Source organism: Megascapheus bottae, chromosome 4, assembly GCF_031878675.1.
Source record: "Megascapheus bottae isolate mThoBot1 chromosome 4, mThoBot2.hap1, whole genome shotgun sequence".
NCBI lineage: Eukaryota > Metazoa > Chordata > Mammalia > Rodentia > Geomyidae > Megascapheus > Megascapheus bottae.
The window spans coordinates 43478596-43490953 of NC_143512.1; the positions used below are offsets into that span (position 1 = coordinate 43478596).

General features: G+C 38.7%; 1 protein-coding gene across 1 annotated transcript in view; it reads left to right on the forward strand.

The window, feature by feature from the left end:
- The window catches only part of Pik3r1 (phosphoinositide-3-kinase regulatory subunit 1), a 76943-nt gene that overhangs the window by 43973 nt on the left and 20612 nt on the right, over positions 1–12358 (forward strand). Inside the window, exons 3-4 of the mRNA XM_090331766.1 lie at positions 7554–7646; positions 8076–8150. Of these exons, the coding sequence (XP_090187892.1) occupies positions 7554–7646; positions 8076–8150 (168 nt within the window). The remainder of the gene's footprint in view (positions 1–7553; positions 7647–8075; positions 8151–12358) is intronic.

Here is a 12358-nt window from a genome sequence, read left to right on the forward strand (position 1 = left end):
TTCTTTCTTTTCTCTCCTCTTTGCTCTTGATCCTAGGCAAAGATTCCATTATAATTTGAATATGTAATGCCTCCCCCCCCCCCCCCCCCCGGTTCATATGTTGAATGCTGGGTTCTTCCTTGGTGATAACTATTATTTGGAGGTTCTGGAACCTTTAGGAGATAGGACATACCTGGAGGAAGTAGGTAGTTAATGATGTGCCTTTGGAGATTATTATACTTGGTTGCTGGCTACTTCCTCATTCTCTGCTTCCTGTCTACCATGAATTGAAGAATTTACTGAGTGCTTCTACAACCACAAACAGAATCCTCTGAACTGTGAGCCAAAATAAGTGTTTCCTCCTCTAAATTATCTTCTCAGGTATTTTGAGAACAGCAATGCAGGATGAAATACCTATTTCAAAAAAAAAGAAATATGCTGTGCCCTTTCCCTACCTAACAATTCACCAGAACAGTCTACTGTACTTTCCTGAATATGATAAGTTGGCTACTTATTTTTAGCTGAATAGAATCCATTACATCCTTGGGGAAGAATGTGCTTAGTTTAGCCTTATGAGAAAATATTTAATAAATGCTGTCCCAAAAATATTCAGGCTGGCTGAGCAGGTTGGAAAGCGTTCAGTCCCGATAAGGCAGAGGTGTTGGCAAGGAGCTGGCCCACCAGTCCAAGCTCATGTTGAACAAATGCACTTCTTGCCACCAAGGCTTACCACTGTAGCCAAGTGCTTTTCTGTTATTGTCCTGCAAAGATTTTTCAGTCTCTGCCCCTTGGCCCTGTAACTCCCAAATGGCCTCATGTGATGTATCTGCTTCTGAAGGCAAACTGGATTCATGGAGTGGTTGTGACCAACTTTGAAGTCAGTCTGTGGGTGATTGCTAGCATGGCTTTAGGTCAATCACTTTAACTTCTCTATTTCATTTTCCTAAAATACGGACAATTGGAAGACCTCACAAGGTTGTGCAGATTAAATGAAGTAAAAGTTACGAGCATACTTTCCCAAACTACAGGCAGTTGCAGTAATTTATAAGCAGCCTTTCTCCTTTTTCCTGTTTCTTTCTACCTCCTCCTCAAACCACATGCCAGATTTGAAGAGCCTTGTCAGAGAAAAAAAATAATACTCTAGATTTAGGGATAGAATCCAGTGGTTCACTGCCTGTTTTATTTAGTTGGACCCTTTGGCTCTTTGGCAATTCCTCTTGAGCTTGCTGACTCTCCCTGGTCAGTCAGTATTTGTTTCTCTGCTCTCAGTGAGGCTCCAGCGTGGATCAACCACGTCTTTCTGGGATCTACTTTTATCAGTAATACCTTTCTCTCCTTACCTTTGCTTTTTCCCAGTCAGTGAATCAGGGATCATTTCATTATGTTCAGTTGCTTTGAGATATGTCAGATTCCATTTTAAGATCCTGCTTTGCCAGAATATGGGAGAGATAGGTCCCAAGGTCAATTTAGGCAAAAAAAAAAATGATAACCTGTTCAGAGTCCAAGCCTGGTTATGATGTTGCAAGCTGCATAAGATGTTGAATGTGGCTTCTAATTGGTGTTAGTAACAGTCATTAATTTATTCACTCAACAAGCAGAATGTTCATTGCATGTTTGGCATATAATTTTTCCCCCTTATTTTCCTCCTTCTTTTCTCTGTTTACCTCCTGCTTGGTATTTTAATTTGCTATACAGTGTAAATTGTCATCTTTAAATCAGACTCTAAATTAGGTGATAAGAATTACAGTTAATTAGGCTGCCTATCAAAGATTAAATGTAATCTTGCATATCAATGATCTCTTTACACCAAGGCTTTAGCTAAGGCCATTGGAACTGAAGCTGTAACACATTCTTGTTCTTAATCAGAAGACCTTGGCCTGTTGTTTGCTTCTAATGCCAGTCAGTTGTCTAGAAATAAAACCAAATGGACAAAGAGTCTCACAACCCTGTTACTTGTTTTTAAGCTGTAGAATAGAAGAGATAAGTGGGAGAAAATAAACTGGGATAGGAAAGAGTATTTGAAAAGATTTTCAGACTTGTATTTTTAAGTCTATTGGCAACTCTTAATTTCCTCTTACTGGTTATCTCTGACATTAATATAGTATGGCTGAAGATTTATTTCCATATCTACTCTTCCTGCTTTCATTTTCCATTGCCCATACTTTTTTCTTCTTCCTCCTCCCCCCAAAAAACCAACTCATCTTGTTTCTATTCTTAATATAATTCATTATGCAATTAATCTAACCTCAAATTTTTTCTGCACATTCAGAAAACTGAAGCCTAATAACTCAAATAGATTAAGTTATAGGCTATTCATATTGACTTCTGAAAAATGTATCGATTGTTATTTGGAGGATGAGAGACAAAATATTCTACTCTTACGGAATTCACTGGTAGTAAGTACATCATCTTTAAAGTGTATTGAGAAGATTGTTTTAATTATAATAGTTTCTAGTCTTAAAATTTGCCATTGTATTGACATTTCTATTTAATAATAAAATTACATAAATAAAGCTAATGTTTTAATGACTATGCTTTCTATATAAGCTTACTGTGCTTATTTATGTTATTCACATGATCCTTACCTTCATTTCTCTGTTGCAGAATAGAAAAACTGAGGTCCAAATTGGTTAATTGATTGAGATTCTACTTACTTAGCAAGTACTAAAACCAGGACAGATTTCTTTTGCTCTAAGCCTGTGCTTTTAATCATTCAGTACTACCAGTTAAACAGAACCCATTGTTTTGTCTGATTTTCTTCCCCCCCCCCCCCAATTCTGGGGCTAAAACTCAGGGCCTGTGCACTGTCCTTGCGCTTTCTCAAGTCTAGCACTCTACCATTTGAGCCACAACACCACTTCTGACTTTTTCTGTATATATGCTACCAAAGAATTGAACCAGGGCCTCATGCATGCTAGGCAAGCACTCTCCCACTAATTTATTTATTTATTTATTTTATTTGTGTTTTAATTTATTTTTTACACCATTTTTTTAGCCAATGAGTGCAGGTCAGCATTTGTTGTAGCATTACCCAGAAAGCTTAAGAAGTTTAAAATCCAGGATATGTATTTTATGAAGTATGAATGTGCATGTAAGGTTTCCTTTAGAAAAGAATTGAGGGATTGTTTGAATTTTGACCATCAGAATTCTAATCCATTTCTCATTTAATTCAAGAGGGAAATTGTCCTAGACAGAAATAAACTTTTGATTCAGCAGAAGTTAGTGGACAGACCAACATCTTGATTTAATATTGATCTGTATTTGTACATGTACTCTTTTCTGTGTATTTTGTGTTACATATTTAAAGATAAGTGGCAGATTTTCACACGCTTCCAAACTGCTTCCATCAGTAATGAAATACTTGGCTTGGGTAGTCTCTTGAGTACCAGTGTTAGAAGCTTAAACTTTCCACTCAGCCCTGCCAGATACTAACTTTAAAATATCTTTTTCCCCTCTTTTAATGGAGAATGCCTCCAAAAGGTACAGCTGTGTGCTGGTTTCATCTTGCACTTCATAGTGGTGTTGGCACCATTCCGTGCAAGGAATGCCACTGTCTCCCACACAGCACTTGTGCCCAAGGATTGTTGAGGCCTGTCTGTGTTAGTGATTTGGGAAAAGCTTCAGTTTGGAAAGAGGGCTCTCCAAAGGTTCCCTGTGATTGCATGCCACCAGGACAAGGCCAGGAGAAGGGAATGACGTGCTTTGAAAATGCAACCTCTGATGTCTCAAAAACTATACAGTCTGAGGTACCTGGCTCATCCATTTTCTTTGTCAGTTTTGTTGAAGATTGATTTCTTTTTTCTGAAGTAGCTGGGATTTTCACCACGTTGGGAGCTTTGAGCTCTTCTTTCTTTGTTTCTTCTTACACAAAACTCTTTTGATGAAAAATAATATAGCTGCATGAAAACGGGTTGGATTATCAATGGAGAAATCTACAGATGCATCTTGATTATTAAGAGTGAATTTGGTTTCTCTAGGCGTAGACAGTGTGTATGTGTCAATCTTCCTCATTCAGGTATAGAAATCTTTCTAGAAGGTGAAAACAAGTATGCATTTATATTTACATGTAAACTTTAGAAAGATTTTTTGAATTCATTTCTTTAGCCACATTCTGCTATCAAGTTATCATGTGATGCTTTGTCATGAATTTGTTAAAGTACAGCTTCCCAAGTTTGGCTCATTCCTTTTGGAATCTCTTACAAAAAATTCTGACAAAAATATAGTCCTTGTGTATCTAATAGGATTAAAGTTGACTTTAGGTTTTAACATTTCCTTTTGTAACACTGTTATAGACTTATAAAAGAACTTAGAAGTTATTGGGCCACATTCCCTTATATCTAAACATTTTAAAGACAAATAGAATCTCAGACATTGTACTAATGGAAGGAAATCCTAGAGTTTTAAAAATTATTTCTCAATAAGTTTTACCCTTTAAAACTCCCATTGGACCATTCCCGCCTCCACACTAAACTAAAACATAAAACTCCTACTGAAAAATCAGAATCAGCTATAATGATTCAGTCTGTATCCTTAAGCAATAAACTTTTTTTCAGCATTAAAAATTTAGCAGGAAATTCACCCAGTATTTTACAAAAGAACTCACACTTTATAGTTTTTCTCTTTCTAAAATAATAATCTGGTATACTTCTTTGGGAAATTTTGGGTGTGTTCTTACAAGATACCTGGTAGTCATTACTGGGTTTTGGAAATTCTCCTTGAAACAAATGATATTCTGTAGAAGCCCAGGGTAATTGTGGGTAAATTGAAATGTTTTTGTTTTTATATTTTCCCCTGAAGAACCACAGGACAGACAAAGGAAAGTAGTTTTTTGCTTTTGAATTTTTTCAGCCCAATTGAGGAAGAAAGGTGCCCTTTGGTATGTAACGTTTGCCAGCCTAGCAATACAACAGCTGTTGGGTGCATATATCACTCACAATTAGATGAAATCACTAATTATCATTTAACTTTTATATTTGCCTGCAGAAATGATCATGCTGATAAGATTCTGGAAGCAGATAAACCTTTATTAAGCAATTCCATTTTCAGTGCCAGTGTTGAAGATTCTTCTTAAATTTTAAAAACACACCTGTGTTATTTATGAGGAAACAGGAAAAATTGGCGTAGTAGTTGTTGGAGGACTTGTGGGTATGTGTGTCTGTGTATTGACTATTTCATCTCAACCATGTGGGAAGTGCTAAGATCCACTGATTTAGGAGGGCTAAGGAAAGGCATTCTGTGACTCCTAATTGATGCATTTCTCTACCTTCAAATCGCCTTTCTCTAGGACAGTGATCATTTTATTTAGTGTAAGATACTTTTGTAAGCTAAAAAATCTAATACTGAGGGAAGTGGTTTATAGTTCAACAAAGGAAATGAAATGGTGTGCCCGCTTCTTTGTAGTGCTTCTTTAAAAAAAAAAAATAGCAGGGTTTTTAATTACAGAGAGTAGGAAAGCTTTAAAGACACTTGTGTTTCAAGTGGTTTCCCAGTGTGTTCATATTTTCACATTAGAGATGTGTCATTGCTGGATTTGTTTAGGGGACTCCAAAACTTATTGCTAACTCCAAACAGATCCCTAACCCCAGTCCTGGGCATTCTGATTTCCAGAGATGAAGTGAGGGATGGTGTGATCAGGTGATGGCTTGTTCACCCTTTAGAGAGGCTGAAGAGGTAAGAGAGCTAGCCATGCTGCCCTAGGACAAAGTCATCAAGGAAGCCGAGCAGTGAACTTTTAAGTGGATCATCGATGTGCCATGCCCTGTCAGGAGACCATGTCTCAAGGATGGCTACCTCCTATGGAATTTTGGTTACACAGAGTGATTCAGAAATCACTGGGCACGGGGGGGGGACTGACAGACAGACTTGTCTTTGCTCTTTCTATGGGGTTATCTTCGTTGTCTAATATTTGGGTTGTGTGGATATCTATTTCAATCTCTGCCAATAAAAAATTTAAAAATTCAGTTCATGAACTTGCCCTTGACTGGGTGAGTTTTTAATAATTCAGTAGCCCTTCTGGCTGGTAGGTTTTTTTGTTTGTTTTTGTTTTTTGGGGGTGTTTTTGTTTGATTTTTAATTGGTGATTATGGTTCTGCAAATCTTTCTGACACCAAAGTTTCACAGTGCTAAAACTTTCCTTAGTAATTAGCTGGCCCTTCTTTGTCCTGGTTAGTCACAGTGGCTAGTAGAGTTAGGCAGCAATTCACAACTGTCCATTTGCTGTGGACAATTTACTTGCAGTAAGAGGCTTAGGGGTTGCGGAGTAACTTATGCAAATCATATTTAGTTCTCTCAGGTCAGAGTTGAACAATTTTATTTTTTGTATCAGGAGTCAGTTGCTCTTCTGTGTTGACTTTTAGTAATTGAAATACTATGCTAAGCAACTTGTTTAGCATGGCATGTGGCTGTAGTAAAGAACTACACCCCTGAAAGCACACGAAAACAAAACTGGGCTTAATTTTTCTTAGAATGCATGCACTATCATGAACTCTATTCCTCTACAAGTGTGCAAGTGGTGAAATGTTAAAGTTGCAGAAGACTGATAAACTGGTTGCATACACATTTTTATAATGATTGTCGCTTACTTACATTCTACTCCCTCTCCTAGAATATTTTGAGAAAAATAGTTTTTTTTGTTTGTTTTTTAAAGTGAGAATATACTTATTAATATAAGGTTGAAGGAAATTATCAATGTTACCCATTAGATTTTCTTGTGTCATTACAACTGGTAAAACATTCAGATGTAAAAGATGGAAAAATAGTTTTAAAAAGCATATTTCTTAATCCACTAATGGCCCAGGACTTATAGAAGCAAACAAAAGTTCTGACAATTACATGGGGACTTAATTTGAAGTCAGGTGAGCATTATTCATTTGTATTGGCCTGCAGCCACCTCTGGCATTTTAGGCACTTGGAGGAAGAATACAGAAGCAAGCCCAGGTACTCAGAACCTAAATATCTTAGTTATGTATGGTGCTAAGAAACTGTTAGATAAAACCCATTTTTAGTCTCTTTCCTATTTGGGCAGTGATTCTTTTCTGTTAAACAAGAGACCTTACATGAATTCAGTTTGCTTGGCTATCTCAGGATTCTGCATGATAATAAAGAAGAGAACTGTTTCTTGGCCCTCCTTGGCCATCTAAGCCCTAATCCAGCCTGAGCTGCTGCTGCCCAGGCACAGTCTGCTTCTAGACTCTGAAGCACCTGGGTTGAGAGGTTTGCCCTGAGGAAGATGGCTCCAGAGGAGAGACTATAAGAGGCATTTGGTAGGGAATTCTAGGATTCTGGGTAGGTACTCGGAGTGGTATGCTAGGAAAGAAGCAGCAAGTATGACTCCTTGGTCCCGTGGTAGGGGTCCCTCTTACTGGATCTGAGTTTGTTACTGTCAGGAGTACTTCAGTAGTTGCATCTTTATAAAAATAAGTAAATAAAACATACATACATACATACATACATACATACATACATACATACATACATGTGTGTATATATATATTTTTTTTCTTTGTTTCCATTGTGGGCTAATGCATTTGACAACCCCAAATGAAATCTAATGGCTGGATTTTGTTTGTTTGCAGCTTTGACTCTTCTGGATCTGGCAGAGCAGTTTGCTCCTCCTGATGTTGCCCCACCTCTCCTTATCAAACTCCTGGAAGCCATTGAAAAGAAAGGTAATCAGGTGTCAGGAAAACAATTCATTTGTTAGACCCTTACTTATTTCATAGTTATTAGTCCTCACATGTGTCTCTAGAGGCATTCATTAAATATTTTACTGCCCATCACAGGCAGATAATACCAGCTAATCGGGTCTCTAGTGGGGAGATAGTCTTGACTGATATAGAGTAACATGTAGTTACTGTGTAGAAACTCTTAAATTCTCCATAATTAAATAAATACAATTAGCTTGCTTCCTAGTTGCCTGCTGGTTTTGCCAAAACTAGTGGTATGCCAGATAAGATTAATAGTATGAGTTGACTTCCAGAATATTTGGTTCACATCTAGACTAGATACTGGCTGGAAACTGGAATGTCTTCCTGGCAGCAGACTCATGGGTGCTCCAAAGAGCTATATTTTGCATACACACTCTGTTTATGTCTTAGGTCTGGAAAGTTCAACTCTATACCGAACACAAAGCTCCAGTAACCCTGCAGAATTACGACAGCTTCTTGATTGTGGTGAGTGTTACAGAGCTACAAATATACAGAAAAACAATTGATTTTCCCTTTGGATTCTGATAATGCACAAAAAAATAATCTGTATAATATTCCCTTTTATGTTTGAAGGGAATGCACAAATATGCATAGTTCCCTCTGACTTATCAGCAACCCTTTGATGTATGTCCTCTGAACTGAAGTGTGAGTGTAGGCATAAAGGGCATTCGCACAGCTATGGGTCCCTGAGTTGTGCAGAAATTGCAAAGAAAGCAAACTCTTGAGTTTCTCTGATTCTATGTATTTACCATCATTTGTTATCTCTGCTGTTACCTCCATTTAATATATCCCCTTCCTCCAAAGCCGGTGTCATTTAACAAGTGTCTCTTCTATCCTTTTCCTTTCATTTCCTTTTCTTCTTGGCTTTACTTTCTTCCTTTCTTGCCTGCTCGCTTTCACAAGCTGTAAATATATGAAGGAATATCAAGATGTTGTTTTGTTCAGTAGTGTTAACCAGATTTTGGTAAGAGTAAGTGCTGGTATGTAGCACATGCCCATTTGTTTTCTTTGCCAGTCCTGGGGCTTGAACTCAGGGCCTGGGCACTGACCTTGGACACGTTTTGCTTAAGGCCAGCGCTCTGCCACTTGAGCCACAGCATCACTTCCGGCTTTTTCTGAGCATGTGGTACTGAGGAATTGAGCCCAGGGCAAGCACTCCATGCTCCTGGCCCAGCATGTGCCCATTTCTGTGGTGTAAATATCCCCACTATGGCTAATTTCAGCCCGAAGAACATGTTGTCACTGAATGTGGATTTAGGGGAAATTTGAGAACAGTTATCTCCTCTACAAGCTAAAGCCAGTACATCATCGATTGGCTAAGTGACATTAATTAATTCAGCCTACTGGTAGATTGGTTTCCCCAGTCCTTGGCTGACATTCTAGCAAGTCGTCTTCTCATGTCAGCTCATAAAACCTCTCAAAGCCTTCATTCACTCCTGGTATCCTTTTTGTTCTCTAGAGTCTCTCAAGTCCTTCACTCCTAGTATTTCCCCTCATTTTAACTAAATTGGAATGTTTGAACCCCACAGAGTCCAATTCTGGGTCTTTCCTTTCTGGAAGAAGGTCTTTTAGAAGTAGAATCATATAGGATTGCCCACAGGGATTAGAAGAGAAGAATCCAAGTGTGCAGTAGCTTTAGAATTAGGCAACTTAGAAAATGCCTATAAAAAAAGGTCTGATTAAATCCTTAACAACAAATACTGCCCTTGAAATATACTGCCCAAATGTTTTGAAACAAAAACTGAACTGTAAACTTAATTTTCCATTTGTATGTGGGGATCAGTTTTCCATATACAGGGCTTTTATTCTTTTCTTCTTTGACCCTGTGTTTCCCACAGAGAGTAGGTGATTGGCAGAAAACTCAAGGTGAAGAGACTTGCTCTTCTGTATTTCTAACAGTAATAGAGTTTTTTTTTAGCTAATTGACATAGAAGTACACTTACTGGGCAGAAAATTGGTCAAATTGTGAACATGGTAAAAGTCACAGGAAATGTATAGACATCAGAAACCAATGTAATAGGTGTTATTTGAGAAGTAGTGGTTAGGTTTTTCACAAGACCAATACAACATGAAGTGAGACCAGCTATAAAAGGAACACATTTTTTTTCCCACATCACCCATGAGATGAACTAAATAACTAAGACTTGCATCAGCAATGTAATTTGGCAGACAGCTCTCTTTCCCCATTGACATAAAAAACACATGCATTGGGGGTGTGGCCTAGTGCTAGAGTGCTTGCCTAGCATGTACGAAGCTCTGGGTTTGATTCTGCAGTACCACATACACATACAAAAAGCCAGAAGTGGTGCTGTGATTCAAGTGGTTGAGCGCTAGCCTTGAGAAAGCTCAAGGACAGTGCCTAGGCCCTGAGTTCAAGCCTCAGAACTTGCCAAAAAAAAAAAAAAATTGCATGTAGGAATCCTGAGTCCTTTGGATTCTGTGCTATGAAAGTGAATTTTTATGGCAAAAAACAAAAACAAAAAAAGTAAGCAGAAGAGGATTTGCCAACACTGTTTCTAGCTTGTAGATTTTTCCAATATTATAATATCCTCGAGGATGCTCCAAGATGATAAGGAAAAAAATCCTGGTTTTCAACCAATTTTTTTTTTTTGAATTTTTCAGTTTCTGAAAATGACAGCTGTGGGGGGCTGCACATCTACTAAGTTGTTTTATTCTATCCATTTGCTAACCTTACAAGTATAAGTAGTCTTTTCCACAGAAAAGGAAGCTGACTCTCAGGTAAACAGTTCTCTAGTGTTTCAGTGACTGACTGGTAGAGCTGTGAGTTATATCCTTATTTTTATGGCCCGAAGAGTTCTTGTCTTTCCCTGTATCCTACTTTGACCTAAAACCATTGTTTCTTTCCTATCTTGTTTGAGATTTAACCCTGTGGATTTTCTTCTGACTCCCTTTGGTGTTTCTTCATTCGAATCAGACTTTCTCAGCCTCCACCCTATTGATGTTTAGGCTGAGTAACTGAGAAGGGAGGAGACTGCTGTGTGTTACAAGATCGTTAGCCACATCCCTGTCCTCTACCCACTAGGTGCCAGTAGTATCCTGCCCTAGTTCCAACATTCAAGAATGTTTCCAAACCTTGCTAATTGCCTCTCACTCACCATCTACTCCGGGGGGGTGGGAGGGGAAAGGAGTGGAGAGATCGGTGAAGCTAGATAGAGATCTAGCAGGGTGGGTTGCCTTAGAGTAGGTGGGAGGAATAGTATTACTTCTGATGAGTAGACAAAATTAATAGTGAAGAGAAAGAGAAAGAATGCTGCCTCCCCTGACCAAAACTAAAGAGATTAGGTAACTACTCAAAAGTCATCCCAAGATGGCTGTATGGAAGAGTCTATTAGGTTACTGTCAATGCAGATGAGAAATCTTGTGGAGCAGAAGTTGGAATCACCAGGGGACTTTAGAATATGCATTACAAAAATATAATAAAACATACTGTGTCATTAACTGTAGAGGAATTCAGTGTATGGTGGATTTAACCAAAGATAGGTGGGCGGGGGCATGGTGGGGTGGGGATGATTTCATTCAAACATTCTAAGGGCTTTGTGGAATACACCTCTGTTAGAAAAAAGGACTCAAAGGAATGAGCATCACATGGAGGTCTTGTGTTGTTTAGTCTACAAAACACTTAACACATTCTGCTTGGTGGGCACAGAGGAATGCTCGGGAACACATGAGGCCTGCAGCCCTTCCTCAGGGCACCCTCAGTCTAGTGTGGAAATAGGTAATTGCCAGACTGCTTGACAAGAATCCTGAAGGAGGGATTGTTCACTAGCTTAGCAGGAACACAGTGGAGTGGGGGTGGGGGTGGGGGTGGGGGACAATGGACCCTGCCTGAATTTAGCATCATATGTCCTATATACATTGCCAAGTAGTTCAGCAGATTTTTCAGGATGAACAAATTCCACGGTACTAATTTGCCAAGCAAAGAGACATTAAATGAAGCATGCAAGGTTGAAGTATTGGGGCATGGGGGAGAAGCCAAATGGTTGGTGACTGTAGAGCATTCCCTTAGTGATACTATGTACCATCTTATTTGTGAGTATTTAGTTGCACTAGTAATTGCCAACTGTCAATGTGGATCCTTTATATAAAAAGCTAATTGTCCTTGTATACTTGCTGGAAATATACTCTGTTTCTGGTGCTTTCTAGCATATTTAAGTGATATAGCACTGTGTTTTTTCATCTTTTAACAATTCCTTTACACCTGGCTAACTTTTCTTAGAGCTTTATAGTGTAGGATTTATCTTAGATAACATTTGCCTACTTAATGGGACGAGCGTGATTGGTGGTAATGATGGGGTAGGCGTGGGGGGGGGGTTGTAGCTGTGGTCTTAATCTAGCATTCCTCTGTTGTCAAAGGTACCTAGGATAGCACTTTCTCCTCACACACCTAACATCTTAGAATGACATTGATACTTTCTCATTCTGTCTCAGGCAACCACCAGGTTATGGCATTTCTTGATAATGTCTTACTTGTTGTTTTATTGCATTAAGATCCAGACCTCATAAAAGAAGTACACACTGGACAGGAAACAAATGCTAACTGGGTGTTAAGTGCCCTGGGAGCTTGGAGGACTGGGAGGGATTTAGGAAGCCCAGCTTGCTCCTGAGTAGCTCCAGCAACAACAAAAAGATTCAGACCTCATTACTTTGCCTCA